This window comes from Zeus faber (assembly GCF_960531495.2).
Source record: "Zeus faber genome assembly, chromosome: 8".
NCBI lineage: Eukaryota > Metazoa > Chordata > Actinopteri > Zeiformes > Zeidae > Zeus > Zeus faber.
This window is the reverse complement of record NC_137195.1, coordinates 18,617,792-18,644,042: the sequence shown is the minus strand read 5'-3', so window position 1 is coordinate 18,644,042 and position 26,251 is coordinate 18,617,792. Positions and strand designations below refer to the sequence as shown.

The 26,251-nt window shown below is 48.6% G+C and overlaps 1 protein-coding gene across 2 annotated transcripts in view; it reads right to left on the bottom strand.

Moving 5' to 3' along the window:
• The window catches only part of grik2 (glutamate receptor, ionotropic, kainate 2), a gene marked incomplete at its 3' end in the record, with an annotated part of 152,430 nt that overhangs the window by 49,412 nt on the left and 76,767 nt on the right, over nucleotides 1-26,251 (bottom strand). For both annotated transcript variants that reach the window (XM_080005174.1, XM_080005175.1), the window contains exons 7-9: nucleotides 4,711-4,854; nucleotides 2,187-2,294; nucleotides 871-984 (exon numbers count right to left, since the gene is read on the bottom strand). In XM_080005174.1, coding sequence (XP_079861300.1) covers nucleotides 871-984; nucleotides 2,187-2,294; nucleotides 4,711-4,854 — 366 coding nt within the window. The remainder of the gene's footprint in view (nucleotides 1-870; nucleotides 985-2,186; nucleotides 2,295-4,710; nucleotides 4,855-26,251) is intronic.

Genomic DNA, 26,251 nt, shown 5'->3' with positions numbered 1-26,251 from the left:
TCAATCAAATGTAACAAACCCAATTATAGTCCGCCCTCCCCCCTCCTTCTGCGTGCTCGCAGCCATCAGAGATCTCCCCATGACTCAATCCTGATATGGCAATTACAGCCACGCAGCATCTTAACTAATAACAGCAATCCAATCACTTCGCAGCACGCATGGAAGGAAAGAGGGGCCCGGATAAATAATGACAACCAGCAATTTGGTTTATATTGTTATTTCACTTCTTTCTTTTTTTCCTTTTAGACATTGGCTTCTTAATACTGACGGTTTTCTTTCTCTCTTCGATCCAGACGTTTTGCAGTATTTGTGTAATGGCTTACCCTTGAGCAATCCCACCAGCACCACACACAAAACAGAGGCAAGCATTTTAAGAAAAGTCAGCATACAAGTAAATCCCATAAACATGCCAACTATATAGCGGAAATATAGCATTTTTAAATAGGGGTAAAAAATAGCACTGCTGCAGAATGACCTCTCTGGACCACTGGTGTGAGTGGATGGTCTTACTGGTTTTCCACTGAACCACTGATCCGCTGTTGAGGTTATTATGTCTTACAGTTAGAATAAAATATATCTATTTAACGCCATCCCCAGCAGGACTGGGGTAGATGAGCGCTTTGGACCGTCAGAGTCAGAGAACATCGTACTGGGAAACGGGTCTAGAAGGAACAGGGCCACAGCGGAGGTGATGCACCGGAGGATTTTTCAACGGGGGGCTTTTAAAGTAATGACACCCTTGAAGGGAATACAATCCAGACCGGGAGAGATGTACTCGGCCAACTGTAATTGCTAGCCACTTCTGATTGCATGGACCTTTTTTTAGTCTCTCGCAAGGGGAAAAAAAAAAAAAAAGGAAAATCAGTTCACCAGTATGGTGGAGACGACCAGGGATCTGTTGGACAGGGAGTCGGACACGTTGGTCGTCTTGCCCTTCTGGTTGTCCGTCATGTTCAGGCCGCTCGGAGGGTCCCATGTCCCGATCTGGAAACGCACAAAGAAGAGTTTCAGTACAGAAAAAAACACAGGTAGTCACATTCTAAATAAGGAAATACATACAGTACAGCACAGGCAGGAGCACTCGCTTGCACCGCCTCTCGACTGCAGCACCCTGAGGACATGGTTGACAGCCATGCGAACTCTTAACACCGACGGGTGCTTTGCTTGCATTATTATACTGAGACTCCTACACGGGAAAAAATGTAAGAGATAATCTTGAATCTAGATCGTCCCAACCCCCCTACCAGCTCTTTGCCATGTTTTGTACATAAACTCTTTGTGAGGGGGAGCACGGCTGACAATTAAAGGTCAGGTGAGAAGACAGGGGGGGACTATGCGTGGGTAGGTAAGAGTGCGTGTTTGGGGGGAGGGCGGGGGTGGGAGACGACCAGGCGAGGCGACACTGGGTATAAGAGGGGTGTCAGGACGCTCCTCCAGGAACTTAATGCGCTCTCCCGGCACCCCCCCACCCAAGCTCCATCCACCCCCACCCCATCCTACTAATCCACCACCCTCCTCCGAGCATGGCTACCAGCGACCACAAACACTGGCAACCACACCGACTAACAGGCCACGCCGGCGTCGGGCGCCCCTCCTCCGGGGGCTCCTCTTCACACCCAGAGATGGGGCTTTGTAATTGCAAATCAACTCTTTAATTCAGGCTTCATGAGGCTGGAGGGCTTCTGAAGGGGTTTTTTTATTAATAGGGTAAATTATTCATGGAGGTGCAGATGCCCACAGATTGGTGGAAAGACGGAGGTCAGGAGCTGCTGAGAGGCACACACTTGGGAGGACGCCGGCACGTGGAGTGTGTGCCGTTACGTGCAGAAGTGCGAGCCGTATCTGCGGCATTAAGCAGGAATCCACAAGTTCTTCCCATGAATCTTAAGTGACTGATAAACACCAGGGAAATACCATATCTGGCCAAAAGATATGTAATGTGCGCAATAGCCGCGCGTGTGTGTGTGTGTGTGTGTGTGTGTGTGTGTGTGTGTGTTGAGAAGCACGCACGGTTGAGCGAATTCCTACGCAGAAACATTGACATGTAGATGCACACAAAGGCAGACACGCCAATAGGCACGCACGCGCACACACACACATACACACACACACACACACACACACACACACACACACTCACTAGAGCATGCACACACACACACAAACAAGCAGTCGCCGACACACACCTTCTCCAGTCCCTCTTCCTTCAGACTGATGACATCCAGGTCAAAGTCTGTCCTCAAGCCATTGGTCCTGTTGAAAGTGATCCTCCCTGTCAGGCCATCCCAGTGAGCCTGAAGACACACAGCGAGAGAGAGAGATGGTAAAAGAGGGAAAGACGGGTGAGAGGGAATAAGTTGGGCGTCACAGTCTTTGAAAGTTTCACTGTAGCCACAACAAAGTACTTTCGCATTTAGCGTCCTTTCCCAGCCGAGAAGTGGCTATGTAGATCCTGCTTTTATGAAAGGGAGACGGCAATCACCCACTGTTCGCAGATTCCGAGGTGGGTTTTGATAGCTTACAATCTGCCATGAAAGTGGCTGAAAGCATTTTATTTTTATATATTTTTTGAGGCGCAGTGAATGTAGCGCTGTGTTACTCGGGGCGCACCGGGTCTATCTTTAGAGTGCGTGGGAGTCAGAGGTCTGGACATCAGAGCTTACTCTGTGTGGGGCGGGATCTGTTCATACATTTTCTGACACACTGACTAGATTGAGTAGCGCCCCAGAGATGCCAATTCATAAAAAACGAGGGGAGCTGAGAGACACTGATATCCACTTGTACAGCCCCTCACCTTGAATTAGTTTCAATGTTTACTTTTTTTATGATTTTTTTTTTCCAGTATGTGGTACAGGAAGACATTTTTGCACATTGATTTCGGTTTTTCTGTTGTTTGTTTTGTTCAATCAGTGAATCAACAGAAAAGACATACAAAGTTCAAGAGTTTTTAAAAAACAGAGTTCTACACCAATTGCACATACTTTCCGACCATTCAGGTCTATCTATAAATAACTATACATTTATCTACTTTTTTTTAGTGGGGTGTTAAATCAGCACACTGATGCAAACTCCTAACAACAAATGACCGATCCATATTGGAATCATCTGGAAAATCCCTTCCTTTTCTGTTAATAAAATATGCAGAAAAATGAACTTTAACTTTTAAAGACAAAGTGCTTTTTTATCCATTGAATTTACAACGGACACTTGGCAGCAATTGGAAAAGAAAGGATTTGTCCAGCCATGCAAAGTGTCTGGAAAATTGCACTTAATTGTGAGTGCTGTGACCTGGAGGCGAGAGGACACCACTCAAGGCCCAAAGTTCCGCCTCTCTGTCACGCGCACAAAACAATCACACAATCCCTTCCAGTGCCGCCCGAAAAAAACCCACAGGCTGCTTAGTCAACGGCAGCTCGTCTCAAATAGGCTTTTGGGTTCGGTATGTTCCTCCAGAGGGTTTGATCAGACAAATACAAACATTAATGTCTTACATGTGGTGGGTGTGCTATCTTTCAGTGAGGTGGAAACGTGGCGCAGGGAACCGAGCCTGCGACCAGATCCCTGCCGACAGTGCCGTCTGACAACACCATTAAACTGGCACATTAGTTGTCAGCGAGCCTTTTTGTTATCTCCCTTAATAAAGACCCCCGCCTGGGCAGAGTGTTCCTTAACCCGAACATGTGGGTGGAGTGTCCCACAACATGTATGATAGCCGGGGCTCGGCTGCAACGTGCTACAATTAGATCCTGCAGTTCTCACAATGTCATTTCTTGCAGCCTTTTTCCGGGTTCTAGCACCTGCGGCTGCATAGACGGATGCAGTTCATGGAAGCATCACAAATATAAGGCCTTGTGAGCCAAATCATCCCCGATTAGCACCGCCATTAACCAGCCTACAGAATGGCTGCTATCGAGTTACTGCAAACAGCCTCGTCTGCTTACTCCCAGTGCGACTCCATAGGCCAAGAGGCCACCAGGTCCCAGGGAAAAAATAACCCAGAAAAGAAATGCACAGTACATGAGACAAGACAAAGAAAAATACATGAGACAGAATAATACCCGTTGGAGAGGGAAATAAACTGGTAGGCAAATTATTTGCATGGTGAGCAACTGTGTACAATTGTGAAATATGAAATCCCTGTGGTTCTGTTTCCTCTCAGTCACCACCCCCTCCCCATCATCATCACCATCATCAGCCAGCACTCTTTTAGCCTACAGCGTGTGTCTCTGCAGGCTTCCCTGATCCCTGCAAGCGAACCGAGAGCGCTGAAGAGGTCCCTAAATATAGCCTGCCCAATCCTGCCCTTTTCTACCAACAGCGAGGTTCGGATTAGCCGTCCCAGTTTTGTGAATAGCGAGAGCACACCAAGGAATAATTATGAAAAAATGAAGACTCTCGCTCTCCTTCCAACTCCCCACCCCCAAACCCCGCTCTCTCTTCCTCCGTGGGTGTGTGTGCGAGCGATAAAAAGACGAAATACTGGAGATGTGTTAAAGCCCCCCGCCCCTGCCCCCGACCGTGGGAAGTAGGCATATTCAGTGAAATAGAAAATACGGTATTGCATATAAATTCATTTGAAACATGTGATTCCATTATCGTGGATTTCGCCTTGTCTATAGCTCTCTCTCTCTCTATATATATAATATATATATTTATAACATGTCAGAGACAGAGACAGGGACAGGGGGAGAAAGAGGAATGATCTCTCACCTCCTTGATAAGGGCCATGAAACGGTTGCCGAAGCGCCAGGGCTTGTGGCGGTTGCACTGCAGGGAGCTGACAGTGATCTGCTGAGACTGTTGCACGGCCACGGCCACCACGTGCACTGCGTCGTACATCAGGGCAGCGTCCGTCTGTGAAGAGAGAGAGAGAGAGAGAGAGAGAGAGAGAGAGAGAGAGAGAGAGAGAGAGAGAGAGAGAGAGAGCGAGAGAGAGGGAGATAGAGACGATTCTTACGATTGGAATGGCTGTAGAACACCTATATGTCTTCGGAAACCGTCAGCGAAATCGTCAAAAGCAGATCAGTGTGCGTGAATGTGGCTGTATGGATTTCAATAATACCGCAATGGGTGCTGCACAGTTTATGGTAATCTAGAGTTTATTTAGAGGCACAGAGGCTGGTAAAAGAAGAGACTTTCTAAGGATTAGTGTAGAGATCAGAAGCATAGGGGAGGGAGCGGGAGCGAGGGGGAGAGGGGGAGAGGGAGAGAGGGCAGGGGCCGGTTTTTTCGGTGTCAAGTAAAATACGGCATCGGAAATGGTCTCGTCGTTTCACAGCACGGCTCGCAGGAAATTAGACAAACAAAAATAAAAAAAAAGCTCTTAAAGCCTGACACGCCCAGGCGCCTTTTAAAATCCCCAACGTGTGACACAAAGTGCTTTCTCCCCCCTTCTCTCCCCCTCTCGCTCTCTCTGTCTGTCTTTCGCCCTAATAAAGCCCTGACAGTAAACAGTCGGCCAAGACGGACGACTATCAAGGCAGCTATCAGGGAAGTGCCAGTCATCCACGCTCCACAAAAGAAACCTCTAATTTCCAAAATCCCTCCCGAAAAAAAAAAAAAAAAAAAAAATCTAATTAGTGTTTGTCTCGCTTGATTGAAAAGCAATCACAACAGCTCTCCACCATTTGTTGTATGGAAATAGTTCCCCGGGGTGCGTCGGAAAAACGCTGTCCTGCGGAATGAATCATTCCCAAACATGTCATTTTCGCCCGTTTGAGGCCTGATTGGGTGCCTGAATTGCAGCGGCCCTTAAGAGGGCGTTTGGACAGTAATGGAGATGGCAAAAACACTCCAGTGGCGATCCAGTGCGCGGCAGGGCTGCTAGTGTTTGTATGTGTGTGTGCACTGTTGTTTTTGATTGAAATTATAATGTATTCAATGTTTTTCTAAATCACCGCCGACAAACCCGGCGTGGGCCCCCGTGCCAGACCGATTGCTCACAAAAGGGTTAGAAAAGTTGATGATACAGTAGAGCAAATCAAGAGTCCGCGTCGCTCAGTTTCCTGGCGATGCCGGTGCCATTTTCGCGGGGGGCTGAAGTGAGAGGCAGCGGGAGGGGGATGGCTGTTTGGGGAACAGCGATGCCAGTTTCTCCGATCTCCGATCTCACAAGTGTGCAGGCGCCAGGCCGAGAGGGGCCTGCACGCCACATACTGTAACAGCAATGCGGCACCCTGTCAGTCAGTCTGAGGGGCTGGCACTCTGAGCTTTGGCACACTGCGGCGTTTGACGGGATGCCACAAGGTCTACTGTATATTTGGAAGGGAGTTTCCGGGGAAGGTATCCAGTTCAGAAGGTGAAGGAGCTGACCCAATGTCTTCCAACGTCCCAATGTAAAAATAAATAGTATAAAGAAGAAAAGGTCGTGTTTTTTTTCAAGCGCATAATAAGTGTCTTTAATTAAAGCGCATCATCAAATTTATTTTCCGCTTTCTCCGGGAGCGAAAGAGGGAACCTGGAACGTAGGGTAGCGCGCGGGGGGGGGGGGGTTGCTGGCAGTGCAGGGCTGTGTACCGCTCCCTTCCTCCTCCCACTTGGTGCGGGCCTCAGAAGTACCCGTCAGGCAGACGGGCAAATGATTCAGCGACACCGGCACTTCACTCCATAAACATCTCATTAAAATCAATTATGTCACTCCTGAATGAAATTAAAGCTAAACACTTTAAAAAGCCGCTATTCCCCCGGTGTCAACCGGTGGGAGCATTACCCTCGACGCCATCATTTTTTTCCACCTCATTGTCGCCTCTCTCTCCCTCTCTCTCTCTCTCTCTCTCTCTCTCTCCCCCTCTCTCTCTGATAGGGGTTTATTAAATCTCAGAAGCTCACATTGATTTCAACACTTTATTTATGAATTGTTAAAAAAAAACGCCCGGGCCTGAGACGGTGGCTGCAAAAGCACCCCCCCCCCCCCCATCGCCATGGAAACAAAGTTGAAAGAAATGGCTTTTCTCGCGGCGAGGGAACAAGGTTATCATGTCAATTTCCTGACCGCGGTGTATTTTCTTTTAGTTTTATCCTCGGGTGGAGGAAGAGGAAGCAGAGCTGGGAGCAGCGGCTGCTCGGTACTTTCCCTTTTTGGGAAAAACTGATATATTTTCAAAACACTTTAGCGGAGGGTGGGCGAAACAGCAGATTTGCTCAGAATCCAGCCTCATAACACGTACTACACGCACGCAATAAAGGGGGGGTGGGGGGGGAGGGATGGGCGCGGCAGCAATTTTATGGCCGATTTCAGGGTCATGGCGGGTGGGGAGGGGGTGAGGGGGGAAGGGTTTAAGGTGCTGTGAGCCGGAGCTGAGTCGGTCACGCAGAAGGGCCCGCGGTCACACTGCAATGGCACTTTTGATTGAAACATAAACACCTTCAGAGAAAAGGGGGCAAGGTAGAAGAAATGGTGGGAGCATTCGGAGGGAGAGAGAGAGAGAGGGAGAGAGAGAGAGAGAGAGGGAGAGAGGGAGGGAGGGAGGGAGGGAGAGAGAGAGAGAGGGCGAGAGAGCAGGGGATGTTGGGGATCAGGACTAGTCACGGCCAAAGTGCCCTAAACCATTTTAATTACCACTCTCCTCCACTTCCAACCCCTCCACCCTCCAGCCCGCAGAGCGAAACCCACCCCCACCCCACCCCACCCCAAAGACACCACTCGCTCCCTGTACTCAGAGCCGTTGTCGGCTGGAAAAACCGCGGTGTCACGGCGAGACGCGACACCGCGTGACGCATCGCAGGTGTCCGCCCATGACACTATTCGACTGACGAGACCTCGCAAGGCCACCGGCGCTGCCCCGCCCCGCCCCGCCCCGCCCCGCCCCCGATCCACCGGCTCGCTCGCCACCTCCGGCCTTTAACTCTGTCTCGCTCCAGCTGCTCGCAGTGTTAGCGGTGGTCATGGCAGTGTTTGGCGAGCGTTGCAACCTGGTCAAAACATCTACAATCTACAGTCGAGTCCCTCGAAGGGGCGGCTGAGCTTCAGGGGCTGAGTTCTTCAGCCTGGAGAGGGGGGAGGGTGGCATTGCCATCAATGAAAAATAACCTGACATCCATATATACTGCTTTTTTATTTAGCTGGCCACAATGCAAGCATGCCGGTGGCCTCCTTAGCGTTGAGCCTTTTAGTCAGAAATGGAATGGGCAGGTGGCGAGTGTCAAATTTAACAGCAACGGCGACTTTGTCGTCGTACACTGTACCAAGCGGAGCAAGTCTTGAAATGGTTCGGAGAGGGATGTATGGCGGGAGTGAAAGCGGAGCGGTCTGCGGCCTTAGCTTTTCGTGGGCCATTTAAATGGCTCTGACACTGCCCCTGCCCAAATGTATTGATCGGACGGAACAAAGTGACTGTCCGATCAATAGGGACCAGCAGCACACGAGCGAGGACTCTGCCGCGGGGGACCGGCCTCACCTCCTGCCTCCACGGCGCACACCACAACCCCCCACCCCCCCCCCCCCCCTCCCCCGCCCCACCGTCGGTGTTGGCTAAATATGCTGCGGAATAGATGAGTCAGACAGAAAATATAAGACAAAACAAATCCGGCCGAGCTGCGATCCAGCTATAATACACGCACCCTGGAGGAAACAGGAATTATCCTTTATTTTTAACCAAAGCCGTCGCTGTGTCCATACGCGCTATTAGCACATTAGGCCCTTTGTTACCATTAGCCACATTTCTGCTAATTTCGCTTAACGGCGCACAACATGTCACCCACAGACCGACCTGTACACCCGCATATACGCACACACACACGTGCAGCCACACACACACACGTGCGCACACACACACACACCCACACACACACACACACACACACACACACACACACACACACACACACACACACACACACACACACACACACACACACACACACACACACACACACACACACACACACACACACACACACACACACACACACACACACACACACACACACACACAGGCCCTTCCATGGGTTCCTTCTGCACAGGCTCACCAGCAAGGGCCATTAAGGGAGAGACTGACGTGACAGTGAGGGGGAGAAGAGAGAACATGTCGCTTATTCCCTCCATTAGCTTCATTAGCGCGGGAGGATGAGGCAGATTAAGACCGCAGCGAGTCGGATGATGATGCGAGCTGGCAGGGTTATCTGTTATTTCAGGCCCCGGTCGCTTGGTGCCTCTATTGTTCGGGGGCCCGGCACGTAATGGGATGTGATGCCTCGGAAAGCCCCAGGGGGCCGGGGCTGCTGTTCCTCCCGCCCGTTCTGATTTAACAGCGCTCCACCCGCCAGCCCTCTGCGGGTGGAGCGGTCAGATTGAGCGACACCCACCCGAAGTTGGCTAGTGCCCTCACCTAAAAAAGAGAACCGTCGTGCTTCCTGTTTTTCCCTTTATCCTTCTATATCCTAAAAGAGTTTATTTTCTTGGCACTCCCCTCCCCTCTTGGTCTTATATCCACCCAACTCCGGTCTCGTTGAGTTTCGGTTGTTTATTGGATGGCAGTTGCGTGATTAAGATGCGCGTGTGATATGCATGTTGGGGGGGTTTGTGTGTGTGTATGTGTGTGTGTGTGTGTGTGTGTGTGTGTGTGTGTGTGCGTGAATGCATGCTTGATTGCATGGGGTGACATTCGGGAAAATACAAGTAACAAAGTACAAGAACTTTGCTGCTGTACTTAAGTACATTTTTCAGGCAACGGTGTTTACTTCAGTTATTCAGTTTGGGAGACGTTCGACTTTTACTCAGTGGTGGAAAGAGTACTGACAATGTGTACTTAAGTAGAAGTACTGAACTATTACTCAACTATAAGTAAAAACTACTGGTGTTAAAAAAAAATAAAACTTAAGTAAAAGTACAAAGTATTCTTATCAAAAACCACTCAGAGTATGAGTTACTTTTTAACCATTGTTGTTTAATGCATTATCAATGGCAAGCATTCGAATGCAAGGGGAGCTCCATGTAGACAAACAACAAAATGTGCTTTCAACAAAGCGCATTTCTCTGATAAATGATAAAAGGTATGAATGGATCAAACTAAGGACATTTGTTTTCTAAACAAATAAAAAAGATAAAGTAGGAACTTTGTCTGTAAAAAGGAGGCGGTGGCGTCCAAACTGTTGGACACTCTTGGTTTCCGAACCTTGGACCAGTTTCGGTAGGAGCTCATTTTCAGAGTTAACAGAGTCTGAGTTAACAGAGACCAGTGCGGCTCAGAAGCCGCTCACATGGCAGGGCGGAGCGGCGTTCGGCTTGAGGGAGGGCTCCCTAATGGCCGGGGAAGGAGCGCAGCAGCTCCGTGCCCCCTGTGACGCGAGCAAGACGGGGCTCAGCCAGATTTTGTGACGTTCTGGGGTCTGGTCCCCGGGAAGAGATCCTCGTCGTCAGATGACTCTCTTGTCGTTTCACAGATGTCTGGCCTGTAATTGCAAAGTAGACGACACCATTATGGTGCTTGAGCAAATGTTGTTATTTCAATTTCAGTGAATAATCCTGAGCACACAGACACACACAGACAAAAATTCAACTTTAGTATTAAAAGGAGCTCATCAATAAGTAACAAATTTTAGGCTTGCCACGACTAAGGAGTTACTGTATAAAGTATACACACGTATACATGTGTGCTCACAAGGCAACACAAACACAAATGGAGTCATGTGAATCCTTGACAATATTTGACTTTACCAGCCTCTATTACATCAGCTCTGTTAGTCCAGGAGGTGTTGAACTTGGGTAAGAGGACTGCAGCCACATTTGTGTTGAATGAGTAGGAACAGCGGAACTGCGTTTGCCTATAAAAGGTGAAACGAATTACGCAACTTACCTGTGTGGTAAAGAGTGCTGACAGGAGATATGAAGCCCAGCCGATAGTCATTGTGCAACCTGCCAACTGAATGGCGAATTTAAGCTACCTCTATTGGGTTCATATGTGCTTAAATCTGGCTCCGATACTTGCCAGCGGCTCCCCAGCCTCTGACCTCACCGCACGTCACTGGTGGTACAACGCTCCCTGAGGAATGCAACTTCTGCAGGACTCCTGTAAGATACAACACGTGCATGACATACAACAACTAAAGCATGACTGTAATCGGGACGGACTGCATACGTTTCACTCATATTTTCACCTTGTGCTCCTCACTCACCCTCCTGGCGACATCTTCCCCCGCCTCACCGATGATGCGTATTATTCTTTCCATGGCAAGGTAAGTTGAATTTCGCCGTGTTGCATTTGCGGTAAATGATCTGTAGCTCACGCTTCTCGTCTCCCACTTCACTAGCCAAATAAGGTCGCTCCAGGTTTTGCTCCAAATGTCCTGGCATTTTGCAAAGGTTGCACGGGAAAGCCTCTCGAAGGTGCCATTCATGCCTTCTGCCAGGGCAGCATCTGTTGTTGCCACAAGATTTAGTGGTGGTGACGTGCACATCATTGATCGGGGGGGTGTTTGATATTCCAGACCAGAGTCTTCATCAAGGAACGTACTTGCCCCAAGGTATTCAATATGGTCACTCGGGTCAAGAGCATCTGGATCTGCATCGTCATCATTCTGTGCCACAAACACGTGGAAAGGCTTTGATGAAGTTGGATCCACTATCAGTTGTGGTTCGTACAACTTTGCCTCTCATTTTGGATTGAAAACGGACATCGTCGACGGCACCAGCAAGCATGTCAGATGTGTGGGACCCATTCAACCTCTGCAAGCTAGCGCCACAGATCTTCTTTCCAGGGACTCTTCCTCTATCAATCAGCGGCAGTAGCGACAAATTGGACTTCACCCAAAGTCTGCGATCATGGTCTTCTTCATGTGATCGGCAGCTTCACAGATTCCAGTATGGACAGTGGGTCTGGAGATGACCTTGGCTGGAGGTTGCAATTGGAAACGGCTTCTTTGAAAGCTGGCTGTTCTGCCGCTGCAAACGGCTGTAGATTCTCACGTTTGAAATTGACGGCAAGCTTGTCAACAGTCGCCTGTGGGCCACGTTTGCCCGCAGCTGTCAGCATCATATCTGGTAACATCTTGCTTACTTGCCGAGAGCTCGTTTGGTGTGGCTGCGGCCTTTCGTTGAGGTCCTGCTATCCCAGCCATGTCATGGTACTGGTCAGTTTTTTCGATGGATGTTTCCTCTGTAAAAGTAAATATTATCTCAGTGCATGTTCAAACATGACCTCATCACATCACTGCTATTAACGCCAAAGAAGGAGTAATTACTTAGGTCATTAATTGTTCAGCATGATGTGGAAGTGTGGTACATTTGTTTAAATGACTACCGATTTATGCTATTGTAATGGAAATGCTAATATTTTAAGAAATGGAGAAAATAAAATACATCTACATTTAAAACACACTGTTTTCATTTGCTTTGTTTTCGCTCGGCGAAAATGCCCCGTGGCGGCGCGGTGGCCGGGAACCTCTGCCTTAAATATATCAAAGACAGAAACAATAAGATACAAAATAGCTGGAAGTCTTCTTACCTCAATGTGGTTTTTGAGATTAGAGGCTGAAGTCTTGTAAGCCGATATCACCCTAAGATGGGCGAAAAAAAAGTTTGCGTTGCATTTGCACCCCGTCCCCTTTTCCTCCCCCCGTGCGTGAAGAATTCCCGCGGGCGCAACCGCGGGAAGTCGTCCGTCGTCTTTTCTTCGTCAGTTTTCGCTGTTTTCAAAGTTGTCGTCCTCCGTCTCCGTTTGGTTTCTGTTTCTCCGAATCTTCAGTCCCTGAATGATTCCCAATCCCTGCACTGTTCAAGGTGGCCACCTGTCCAAGCCCGTGCCTGTGAGCGGTGACCCGTCGGAGCCGAAAGAGCCGGCTCTCACGGTTGAGCTGAGCCGTATGATCCGTCTCACTAAAAAGACACGGCCATCCCATCACTGGCGCCTGCTGCGGCGTTTCGTTTTCTCTGTCCCTATTTCACGGTTTTCATTGGCCCCTTTGCGATCCCTATATTGCCATAGTGAGTTATGATTTAGTAGATTACACAGTGTAATGCATACTTAAGTGAGAGTAAAATTACGGACTTGAGAAAATACTCATCAAAACACAAGTACCCCCCCAAAAAAAAGACTTTACTGTTTACAGTAGCGGGAGTAGTCATAATTTGTTACTTCCACTACATTTTGAATCAAATAACTGTACCTATTATTCTACTACATGGGGGGAAAAAAACAGCAAGAGAAACCAATCCACCCCAACCGATCAGATTGCGTAGTCGCTCCGACTTCAGATGAATTCCTTTCACCTCTTACGACCCATGATTGGTTTCCATTCAATCCTTTTATAATCATGGTCTAAGCTACTGTGTCTAAAAGATGTGCACTGGATATGACAAGTACTTTTAATATTTAGAATACATTTAAGAGCAAGTACTTTTCACTTATTCCAACGTTGAAAATCACCGGCAGTGGGGCGTGTCTTAATTCCCCCCCTCTTTTTCACGGCACCATACTCCTCAATAAACCCAACAACAGGGAGGACCATCATCGATAACTTAGTACACCTTAATAAAGCGGCTTTATGGGCGGCCAAATTAATCATAAAATTGGCCCGAGTGCGGATGGGGATTGTGTTCCCAGCGCGGTGGCTAACAAGATTTTAAGACCTGAGCGGCGGGGAGGGAGAGGGGTGGAGGAACGGGGGAGGCGGCAGCGGTGAGGGCGCCAGCAAACAGTCGTATAAGCACTGTCAATTACCTGGGTTGGAACGGCGGCACTGCATTCTGGGACGGTCACCGTACTAAAAAGTCTTATGTGTTGCAACAGAGTCATGATGCTTAAGAGTTATTATCTGTAGATGCATTATGTACTGTCTGGGTTTTTGCTATCGGGGCAACATGTTAGATTTTTAGCACATAATCAAACCTTGTGTAAAGGCTGAAATGGGACAAATATGGCAGCAGACTGCATATGGGAGCGGCGCGGACTGCCTTCAGGCTCTTGTTTATTTTTGCAACACTGCCTGCGGCAAGATTCCAGATGGGTTTTAGAGTCGTTCTCCTCACAGAAAATCAAATGTTTTCTCGTAAATCTTTCCCATGGCAACCACTAAAGATTTTTTTTCATTTTTTCTTTTTTCATTTTTTTTTTTTTTACTCAAAACCGCCTCCGGTGACCTCCTCCCCTTCAAATAGGGAAAGCTCTGTTAAAATTAAACACCATTTTCATGCCGGGAAAAAAAAAAAAGTTTAAAACAAGACCGGAGGGCTGACAATAGAAGACACGGAGGAATGACACCTCAACGCTTTTATTTTTTCAGTGCCGCCAAATTGTGTCACAATAATGTGCCTCAATAGGAGAGGAAATTGACTGTGTAACAGCAAATCATTACCATGACTGGCTCTCCTTTGTAATGACAATATGTGTGTCTCTCCACATCCCATCAGCTGAAATGATGGCAGGAAATGACTCCTGAAGATGACGTGCTGGCTGCCAATGAGAGTGATAGAGATGACAGCAGGAGGATGACTACAAGCTATTAGTGCACAGGGACGGGCGGGGCCTCACCCGCAGTCGGGGGCGCACGTCAAGCATCCGGGGTTTAAACCAGATTCAGGGCACAATTGAACAAATGGCAAATGGGATCATCTATGTAACATGCCCGCATAGATTAGTTGAACAAGTGTCAAGGCGTCAAATATTTAAAGGCTGCTCAGATGCCTGAGAGAGAGAGAGAGAGAGAGAGAGAGAGAGAGAGAGAGAGAGGGGAGGGGGGGTGGAGAGAGAGCGAGAGCGAGAGAGGCTAAGTGAGTTCTATACCAACCGGCCTCATGTAAATCTGTTGTCCCCAAATTGGAGCTGCAGTTACAGGGTGATGTTAAAGGTGTGATGAAACATATAGTATATATAATAGTCAAAAGTTTTGCTCCCCTTGCTCTCATCTCTCAACTCTCAAATCAAAAAGGAAAAAGCAAAAAATAAATAAAAAATGTAACCCGGCGTTGTATAGCTACTACTTTGCTGCATTAAAGCGACTCAATCTCGAAAAAACTTGCGTCGAACTGATGTAGACTTAAAACAGCACTCATTTATTTAATCATGAGAGTAAATCAGAATCTGCCGATCATATGTGACTTATAAATGCTTAAAACAGCCCTAAAGCCTTTCAGATGATAATCCACGTGTCCTGGTAATGCCGGTGGATATTCAGGTTTTCTTGTCCTTTTTCAAAAAAGCCCAAACGGCTGGAGCGTTTCAGTTATTTATTGATTGAAAAGCAAGCCAATGACCATCCAAAGGGCTTTCTTCCCTCGCTATGCAAAAACAACAACTAACAAAAGTTGAGAACAAAAAACAAACGAGCAAACAAAGTGAGCATCAACTCTTAAAACAAAGAAAAGACACACGCAGATCAACAGCCTTATTGATTATTGTCCGTCACAGCTCCGAGGGCCGGAGCATGTCACGTCTTGCTCGATTTTTCCCTACAGCAAAGTATTATCTGGCATTAGTGTGAGGCTACGTCGGGAGGTCGACCTCTCCGTCTCCCACTCGATGCGCCGCTCCGCCTGCGGCCGGAGTAAATCTAACCTGTTGACACAAACCGGGGAAAAGAAACGCGGGCAAACAGGACACGACCAAATCCAATCACACTGAACACTTTGCGATGATTGGCGTAAAGCGCGCTAGTGTGCGAGGCGAGGAAATCAAAGGCGCGAGGGGCCCGTGAAGTTCAAACAGCGGCGAAGGCGGCGCCAACATCGGGAGTAAACCACGACGCCCGGGGCCGCGGCTCCGGCGGCACCGGCTACGGGCGGCGCCGAGGAGCAGGCTTCCGACGCCCTGTTATCTCCTCCTCCAGCACATCTCCACCTCCGAGAGACGGATCTGTTGGTCTTTAAATTCATTAGCACGCCCCTAATAGATTTTCCTTACTTAATTATTGCTCTCCTCTTTCACTTTTCTCTACAACTTTCAGATTAGGAGTTTGTTCACGGGCTGGTGATATGCTATTATTGTTTTAATCCATTTCTCCCCCTCTCTTCTCTTTTTCCAGGCATTTTTTTCTTCGCGTGTGTGTGCGCGCGCGCGGGCGTGGTTTCAAACAAGCCCCCTGATGAAATAAGAGACAATGATGCAAGTTTCAATTCACAAATTGGAAAAGCTAATCCTCTGTCTAAGATTTCCTCGGGGGGGGGGGGGGGGGGAACGAAAAACCGTACGCCAGGAATGCTTCCGTCTGCGGGGCGGCGTTTACGCGAGGCGCGCGCGCTCGGCTGATCTAGGTCAAATCAGTTGCTGTTTGAGTGCCTGTGTGTGTGTGTGTGCGTGCGTTTACGTGTGCACATGGGGTTTGAGGTAATGGGGCGGGATAAAGGGGGAGGGGGGGGGGGGGGGGGGGGGGGCGCACGTACGTATATGCGCTTCCGGCGCGAGGGGAAAAATGGGAGCTTCCTATTTTCCTTCACCCGCGATCCTGGAACGAGTGATTTATGAACGGGGCGTAGCGTGACATTGCGGAAGGGCCCTTTCTCTCCCTCAATGTCAAAGCCCCGGTCGTCATCCCAGCGGCCGATCCCTCTCCCCCGCCTCCGCCGCTAAGCAGGCACGTTTAATTAGAGGCGGGCGGAGCGATCGCCGGGCGCCTCCGTAAAATCCGCCGCCGCGCCGGACCGCCGGAAGAACCCGCGGAGCAGGGCCGACTCCAACTGCGACCGTGAGGAGACGGCGGGTGGTTGGATGCAGCGTAAAAAAAAGGGTAGCCAGAGGATGGATGGAGGCAAGTCGGGAGCGACGGAGGCAAAGAAGAAAGCAGGAGTGAGAGCGAAACAATTAGCCCAGAGGTCCCCGGGATCATAAGTAATAATTTCAGCGAAAATTAAGTGGCAGCTTTAACGAGCAGGGATAATTTCACATTTCCTTTCTTCCTGGGGGAAATCTGGCCTCTTAATTGAGTTAGCGCTCTTTGTTTGGCAAACACTCCTGAAGTGGGCCACGAATTGCCGCTGTGTCTCCGGGACCCGCGCGCGCTTCGGCTCCTCCGACCATCTCCGACCATCTCTCCGTCTGGCTTCTATCCCACCCTTCAGTCTGCTCCTCCTCCCCTTCATCCTGGTGCCAGGTCCTGCCTGATAAGTTAGGTGCCTCAAGGGCACTGTAATATCTTGAATTTTTCTTTTTTAAGGGGGGGAATTAAAAAAGGGGAGAGCCAAACAGTCAGGTTCAAAGTGTGTAGGTTGGGAGGAACAAAATATCTCTTTTTCTCTCTCTCTCTCTCTCTCTCTCTCTCTCTCTCTGCGGGGCAGGGTACCGTGAGCCGCCGCTGTCAGAGGAAAAAGCTCTCGCCGGCGTCGCAGTGCCAGGACGCGGCATAACGGAGAAACCCAATGGAGTGTTAAATGGGAAATCATCTGTTTTTTTTGGCGGCAGATCTAATATCGTTGCCTCCCCTCCCTAACGCCGCGACGCTCCCTCTGTTTCCCTCTCCCCCGTGGAGTTCACACCCTGCCTTCACTTCTTATTATTTCTGCCCCCTCCTTCCCCTTCCCCTTCCCCAAGTTCCAGAATTTCCGGCGTTTCGCCGACTTCGACGCAATTCCTTCCTCTCGGCAGCCTCGGCTTTCTCCTGCTTGCCTTCCACGGTCTCTCTCTGCTCTGTCTCTCTGCCTTTCTTTTGCTTGACCTCTTTCTTCTCCAAAACATGGCTTCCCCACCCCCTACTCCAACCACACCCCTCACACCCCTCCTTCTCTCTCCCTTTTACTCCCGCAATCGTGGTAGTTGTCACGAGGGCCCCAAGGTGATCTAATTTACCGTGGGCAGTTTTCCCACCCTGGAGTCCGCAATGGGCCATTCGAGTGTGTAATGTGTGTGTGTGTGTGTGTGTGCCCCGTGTGCCCTCACACCAGCACCCCCCCCCCCCCCCCTCCATCCCACTCCCACCCTATTCTGCTGGAGGACTCTTGCCGTCTGTCAGCGGGGTGTCTCCATTAAGGGAACTGACAAGATCATCCAAGTACCGCCGCCACCCAACTCAACCCCTCCCCGATGCCGTTTTCGCTCTCCCGCACCCGGATCGACTCGACAATTTACAACCTCGGGCTAATGGCTTAACTCATCAAGCGTTATGGCTTTAAAACAGGCGGTCTGATTGAAAAACATTGGAGGTTTTTTGCGATTGTGTTTACACCGTGGCGGAGCCGCGGAGAGCTGTTAGGTGAGCGCCCCGCTTCCCCCAGCGCATGCCGGGGCCCAATGAGTTTGTTTTTGCTTCAGCTGGAGCCTGGCAGCGCCATTTGTCCTTCCAGGACAGCTAATCAATCCCTGATGGTCTCCCTTAGGTTGGTTGGGCTTCCCGTTGGAAAGAGGAAGGAATGGATATAGATATGTGGATGCATATTTTGAGCTTGAATAAGTGTGTGTGTGTGTGTGTGTGTGTGTGTGTGTGCGTGTGTTAAAGTAGTAATATACAGGGACCCAGATTGGCAGAGTTACAGACAAAAGGACAGAAAGCAGCTCCCAGAAGTCAAAATTAAACTCACAAGAACGAAAGGCTGGGGAGAGGAGCAGACGTACCAAAGAAAATTAAAACACAAACTCATTTAGGCGGTAGAAAATTGAACAATTGAATACTTAAATACAGTGTGAGGTGGAGAAATCTCCAAAAGGTTCCGGGCATGTGCTTCATCTTGTCACAGACGTTCAATCAGCGGAAGTTTGGCATCTGGATATTATCAACCTGGCATTACTAGCTCACCTCCAGACTATTATGCTTATGACATTGGGCTTAATGAAATCTGAAAACATCTGAATGTCAATGGCTTGCTTGATACGCTATTATAAAAAAATAATGAGTCCGTCATCCAGTTACTTGAGTTCAAGGTCTGCATAATAAATAAATAAATAAAATAGTGAATTCTTGTTTCGTCGAACATTTCCCCAATTCCTTTTTTTTTTTCTGGTAGCTCAAGGCATTTGCAGACCTGTCCCAAATCTCAACCCTTCACCATCCTCTACGCCAACAAAAACAACCCGGCAGTGGTGCAGCCGAGGGTGTGACCAGGTGTGACCAGTATTCTCAGCGGGGTCTGAGACTGGGCAGCACCGCCAAGGCACCTTGAAAAAGATCTGAACCCAAAGAGCCACTACCGCCCCATCAGTGGGAATTGCCTCAGGAGCATTTCAAAACCATTCATTTTTAATTTCACCAAAGGGTACAATATAAATCAATACATTGAAGAACTAAAAATAATCACTATTCCGTTAAGTATCCGGTGGAACGGACTGCCTGATTGAAGACCGCGGTGCATTGTCTCTTCCCTGCACCGGAAGAGTCATCAACATGCAAACATTAAATAGCTCATCTGCTAAAGTGGGTCCTACTTGGTGAAAGGGGTCCATTGGAGAAGATCTATGAAGTCATATTTAAACGCCCATCTTTCAACGTGACAGTTAACATCGTTTTGTCCACCCGGAGCCCTAGTGCTGTAAGTACAGTATAAGAATCTGACACAAACCCAAAATATATAAAAAATGCATTTTCAAGGGCCTTGTATTAAAATGCAAACCCAAAGCCATTAAACCCATTGGTTCTTCTTACGTAATACGAAGTGCTGTCGCCAAACCCGCCGGACCATTCTACAAACAGGGGCATCGGTAAGTCGCGAAATATCAACGCGAGGAAGCGGCACATGCGCCTGCATCTGCGTGAAGTCATCCTCTCCGACCAGATTTACGGCGACGATGGTTGCGGCAACTGCTCGAGCCGGTGTACAGACTTCCCCGCGTCGCTTATTCATCCCGCTCACGTGAGGGTCCTCCGGGGCCCCCCGGCTTCGGTCCCCGACGCTACGGCGCGACAGAGCTGCTATTCATCGGGCCCGGCGCGCGCACGTGAGGTAGCGCTTTGATGAGGGGCTCTCACGCTGCGAGGTGTGAATAGTGTTGTGTACAAAAAAAAAAAAAAAAGGAGAGGGATCACGCCCCTGGAAAACCCCGCTTTTGCTTGAAGCCTTTATTTTTCATCCCGCGGTATGCGAACCAGAGCCCCGAGGCGCTGTCGACTGAGCTTTCTTTGTGCGGGTGGTATGTCTGAACATATTTAGGTCTGACTGAGTCATCGCCGCTTGATCCGTCCCCTTGACGCTGCGCCGGGAAATGGGTGATAACGAGTGACATCACAGGCACCGATGACTTCACCTGTTATCCGAAAGAAAAAAAAAAGAAAAAAGAAAAGCCGCCTGTCGTCTACGCTGCCGCCGTGAGGGCTAGCACCGCCGCGCATTTATCTGCAAGGAAAGAGAAAAAGGGGAGAATTTGTTTTTTCGTGGGGCACCTCTGGACCAGGACCAAGTGCATGGACAATTCTGCCGCCAATTGTGGTGAAGAAAAATACACCGGCAAAGCTTCTGTGTGTTTCACTCACTGAGCAGGTTCCACTGAGCTCCGCACGGCTGGATGCTGATCCCACAGACTCATCGGTCGAATAATTGTGGATTCAAGTCGTTCGGCTACGGTGTTCTAATGGCCAAGAAAGACGAGTTTTACCGTTATTAAACAAAATCCCATTCAGAACGCCGCTCTGTCCCTCCCTCTGTTGTTGAATACCGACGATTCCACCGTTAGCCCGCCATGCCCCGCTCCCCGCGTGCGCTACGTCTCACCTCATTGGATCCTGGCCCGCATGGACACGGACTTTGAAGAATTTAAGGGGGTAGCTTTCGCTAATTAACGGGAGCCCCGCCGCACTTGTCAGGGCGGACGAAACGCACGGGCCTCGACCGGACCTCAGACCTGACGATGAGCGGAGCGCTGCCATATTGCTTAACTAGCACAACCCACTGCACCGTGACAAAGATCCACTGTCAGGGGGACTAATAGTCTTTAAACACTCAACTGAATCTGATGTTTTTTCCTCCTCGGCAAGCGGATAATGAGCAGAGAGAAAGCTGCAAAAACAAGCTGACAGAGCGATAATTTTTAAATGTGTGTGTATATATTCATAGTGTAACGGAACGTACAGTAGTTGATCCATACGGAGCCCCCACCCCCACACGGTTCGGCACGCATGCGAACCACAGATTAATTGTAAAATTTAACCATCATAGTGAAATACGGTTTAACTGCCGTCTCGATGCAGAGTTGCAGTGAGAAGAAGATAAGACAAGACAGATGGTGCTGTGTTTTACTCTGAAGCGTAATGATTGGTTTACGGTACGTCGCTCTGTAGCGCTGCTACTTTACGACATGTGGTGAATGAGCTGTGGATGCAGCCTATGTGGCCGCTGTGCGTCTGCTCGTCCGCCAGACGTGGTCAAGATCCGCAAGTAAACAAATAAAATGTGTATTGAGAGATGGAGACTTCTCCGCAAAACCGACTGTAACTCACTTAATTCTGAGCAGATTTTCTTGAAATTTAGTTTGTTATAAACATGAGAAATTGAACATGATACTGGAAGTAAATTCAGTTGCTGGGCGGATCTAATCATATTGTTTTATTCACTACCATTTTTAAAGGAAGACGGTATCATTCGTGCCTCATATTGCACTTTCATTTAACAATTGAGTATTTCATATTTTATGTTTATATTAATATATTCTTACATTATCTTATAATATAATATTATTATTGTTTTATGTTTGTATTAAGATAATATTTAAATATTTGACATCTTGAATGTTGTTTTAATTTAAGGCCATGGGCAAAAGTTCCTTACTTTAAGTGTTTTACAGAATAAATGAAAATCAAAGTTATATTAGTCCTGAGAAATGATCCGATCCCTGAGTTAAAACTGTGATACGATCCAAACCGTGAGTTTTGTAATCCGTTGCACAACTAGGGTTCACTTGCTGCCTCATACATACACACACAGATTTTGGCCTTGGAATTGGCTTGAACCGTTATGAAAAGCGACCAGTTTGAATTTGGTACTTTACAATAGCCAGCATTGAAAATTATCCGCACAATAAAATCTGAATAATACTGAGCCAGTGTAAAGAAACAAATCTTATTTTTTACAGAAACCAAGGTGACCTGGAGAAGGAGTAAATGTGCCCTGTGTTCGGGGAGGATAAAGGTTATTTATATCTATGAATGTGCACATAGTCGACAAAACAGCTATAGAAATGAAATTGAATATGTTTGAAATGTGTCCCTTCGATTGCGAAGGCGAGAAAGAAAACCAAAAAACCTCTCCTCCCTCTCTTTCTCTCTCTCTCTCTCCCGGTGTGTAAGTCTGAATGTGTTGGCGCTCTCTCGTCTCTGCTCAGGGGTGTCAGTACACCTCCACCGTATACCCTCCCATCTGAGGGCACAGCTGCAGCAGCCCCACTGGTGCGGGTGTGTGCTCAGCTGGGAGTGCTGCACTGTGGGTAACTGATCTAATGATGGCCCGTGGGCAGCGACTGGCGCCGAGCTGAAGAAATGCCTCATTATGGGCAGCGTGTCGCTCCCCGAATCAATCAAACGGGGGGAAAAGAAGACTCCTTCGGAGACGAGAGGGTTTGGCCCCTCTGAAAACCGCGTGCGCGGGGGGGCGAGGCACGGCGTCGCTTGTGAAGCTCTGAAAAATCAGTGCCCTGATTGATCACCACAGGCAGACACCGGGTTGTGTAGGTATATGATTATTTTCGGAGCGCGACAACAAGGCACTTTCGAGCGCTAATGGATATTGGCGGCTCTCGGAAGATGCTACGGCGGTAGCGCTGTTGGGATCGATGGGTGGCGGGGGGGCGGGGGGAGGGTTCGTTCCCCGTGCCAGATCTGTCTCCCCAAACCACGATTATCACGGTATCTGAAGTAAAGCCATCCCAGGGGAAACCTCGCTCAACAGAGGACCTGCTGGTGACACCGCGGGGGCCCACGGTCATTATTCCAACTGCTTACAAACGCACGCTGTGTGTGTGTGTGTGTGTGTGTGTGTGTGTGTGTGTGTGTGTGTGTGTGTGTGTGTGTGTGTGTGTGTGTGTGTGTCAGCATCACTCTGCGTTTGTTTCCCTCCCCCCCCCAGCCCCAAACCGTCAGCATCCTGACTGAACACCACGGCAACACGAGCAAAGCAAGCACACCGTGAGCGTCACCCCGACGCATTGTAAACCCTCGCAGGGTGCAGAGTCGTGCGCAAAACCCAGCATTAAAAAAATGTCTTTCAAGAAAAACATAATCTTTCTTTTAATCCTTAATGGAACATCGAATATTAAATCGCGGGGAAAAGCATCCAACGGGGATCGTTACGCTGTTTGAACGGAAGCCCTCGAGTCAGAGCGTCAGAGAGCTTCCCTCGCCCAATGTGACACGAGCGGACGCAGTGCTCCGGCTTTTGGTTGAACTCTGCAGCGCCCGAGTGGCCGGCCTTAACACGGCGGGCCCGGCAGCGCCGCCAGCGATCGCAGATGCCAACCCAGTTGCCGGAATAATGTCCCGGCGTGTCGTACTGCCAAATTCTGTCCCCAGCATGTGGACAATGCCAGAGCCAGATCCAGGAGAGAGAAAGGGGAAGAGAGAAAGAGCGGATACACAGAGCAAGAGAGCGAGAGGGAGAGAGAGAGAGAGAGAGAGAGAGAGGGAGAGAGAGAGAGAGAGAGAGAGAGGGATGGGGGAGGCTAGAGCGACAGTGTGATGCACGTAGAGAAGCAGATGGAGTGAGCCGAGCTGAGCGGGGCCAAATCTGAGAGGCGGACACAGGCGCGGTCCAACACCAAACGGAAGTCTGAAGGCCAATCTGTGGCAACAAACACAAATATTAGTCTAATTACAGCTCCAACAGGAAGCCACCAACAAAAGGCTTTGCAACCTCCACCAACATCTCTTTGATACGGCCACATCGCGTCCCATACCGGACACATCACATCTTACATTTTGCATCGCATGGTAAAATTGTCATTGTTTCCAAAAAATGTTAAAAGCGCCAATATCAAACTATGTTCAGACATTTAACCTGTTACACATCTTCGAGCTCCTTGCGTCCCTTTCACGCCCAACTCTAGGTAAACAACCAGACCAGCCTGAGTCCTAAGTTGAGGGCTGGCACAAAATCTAACCAAACTAACTCCCCTTAGCAGTTGTTCACAGCTAAGCAGTCCTCCCGATGAGTTTACTTTTGTTTTCATTTAAATCCATTTTTTTTATGGGCAGGGCACAACATCACTTTCCTATAATTGGTGCCCGCCACCAGTCCATCCACCACCAGCACTTTGAATTCGCTATTTACCAACCACAAGCGGTGTATCTGATGTTTCCGAGGTGGATTATTATTATTATTTTAATCTGTATTTTTTTGCTTTCAAAAGGCGGCTACTGTTATTTCTAAAATACACTTTCCCAGACCTTGCTTACGTCCTCAATAGATAGTGGACTAACAACTTTCTGATCATACATAATTAGGGAAATGCTTATGTCTACGGTATATGCCGCTCCGTCGTCTTGCATAATAGAACACCCGATTAGGATTCTGAACCTATTCATCTGGTGATATTTTCTCGTAGCATCAAAACATCACATCCCAAGGCCACATCTCAGGACGCAACATCCACAAGCTTGTTTTGGTTCCGAGGGGTGCACAACTGTACCGCCCGCCACAATTTGGCAGACCTCGCCTCTGCGTCTGAGCCTGTGTTCACATATCGTGCTTTTTAAACAAACCAGACTCGGTCCTTGTAAGTGGACCAACAGGAAAGGGACTCTTCATTTCTGATCGGGCCTAAGTCCTCGTTCTGTTCACACTAGAGTTCAGCTGGAGCTCAGACCTGCTTTGGATTGTGGGTAATTTCCACTTGGAAGAAGATGGCTGCTGCTATACCTGTCTTCCTGTGAGGCTTCAGACGAGGGGACGCCGTTAGTTTCTCTGTGAAACGTGGGTTTGTGAAGCACTTGAGACTGTTTTGTGATTAAGGACTGTACTATATAAATAGACTTGACCTGTGGCATTTGGTTAAATTAGCCCACAGAGATAAACCAAAGACAAAAACCAAAGTATAATTGTTCAGATCACATCGGAACACAAAAAGCGACCGAGGAGACTGCAAAGGAGCCAGGCATGGAGGCGAAGTTGTTGGACGGTCGCCGTTTGATGTGTTCTTCGTTCCATATCTGGAGAAGTGCAGTCGTTTCTGGCTCGGAGCAAACTACTCCTCGTCCACCAGTCTTTACCAGCCGCCATGGTTCCGTCATTTTGCTTTATTCGAGTGCGGTCTGTTTCAGCGAGTCTCAGTTCTTTTGGAGTGTTCAGCAAAAATTGCTGACCAATCGCTCGGAGTTTCCAACCCTCACCCTTCATGCCTAACTTTCATCCGTTTTGTTTTGTTTTTTTTGTTTTTTTTTCCTCTTGAACACCCCTCACCCCCATGTTCCCCGCCATAGAGGGAGGTCTCCGTGGAGAAAGGAATGAGTGGCAGATTGATTTGAAACCCGTACCGGAGGCAGGATCTACCTCTAAGTCCTCCACTTATTCCGCTCTGGAGTCATCACATTTTCAGTCCTTTCTCATCTCTCACTCAAGTGGAAACCTTTTTCACTCTGCTGTTACATTCCTTTCTTTTTAATGCATGTATTCATTAATTGTTTTGAGACACCGTATATACCTCATCTCCCTATCCTGTGGATATAATTCTGATAGCTTATCTAATGTCTGTCTATGCATAATATATATAAATATAGATGAAAGTGTATTTTTTACACTTCTGCGAATCCGTTTGTAAACGATATGTGTCAAAAGGGAAATTGCGTTCCATCATGCAGATCCCATTTTCCCATCACACATATTGACACACAGGTATGAGGCGTTTTGCAGCAGATGCAGGAGCCAAAATAGTTTTTGACGGCGTTCCCGTCCCAACGCCTGTGCGCTGAATATCAACGGCGTTCACAGCCTGAAACAGAACCCCGACCTTGACGGAGGAGAGGAGGAGAGAAGGAGAGGACGGGCATCCGTCCAACGGGGGTGGAGCTCTAATGTCCCCCCTCTCTCCTCTCGCCGGTTGGAGGGGGAAGCACGCGGCGGGCTGGTGCGGGAAGATCTCCTGAATGCGCCATTTTTATTTGTGTTTTCTTTCCGTAATCCGCTTGAGTTTCGCAGGCGAACAATGAGTCAGACGGCAGTTTGGCTAATTAACCGGGAGAGACATTATGATAATGAGAGAGTGGAGCTTGTTAGGTCACTCTCACCGCGCGTGTTAAGCCACGACTCAGGGCGGCGCCCCTCCAAAGCAAGATTAATTGAGGCTACCATAAAAGGAATGAGGTGTGGAATTAGCCGAGCTTTCATTACAAAAAGGCGGGGGAAAAAAACATTTTCCAGATTACATTTGGCCAGTTTATTCATTATTAATTTGGAAGGCAACAAGATAAACACTTAGGA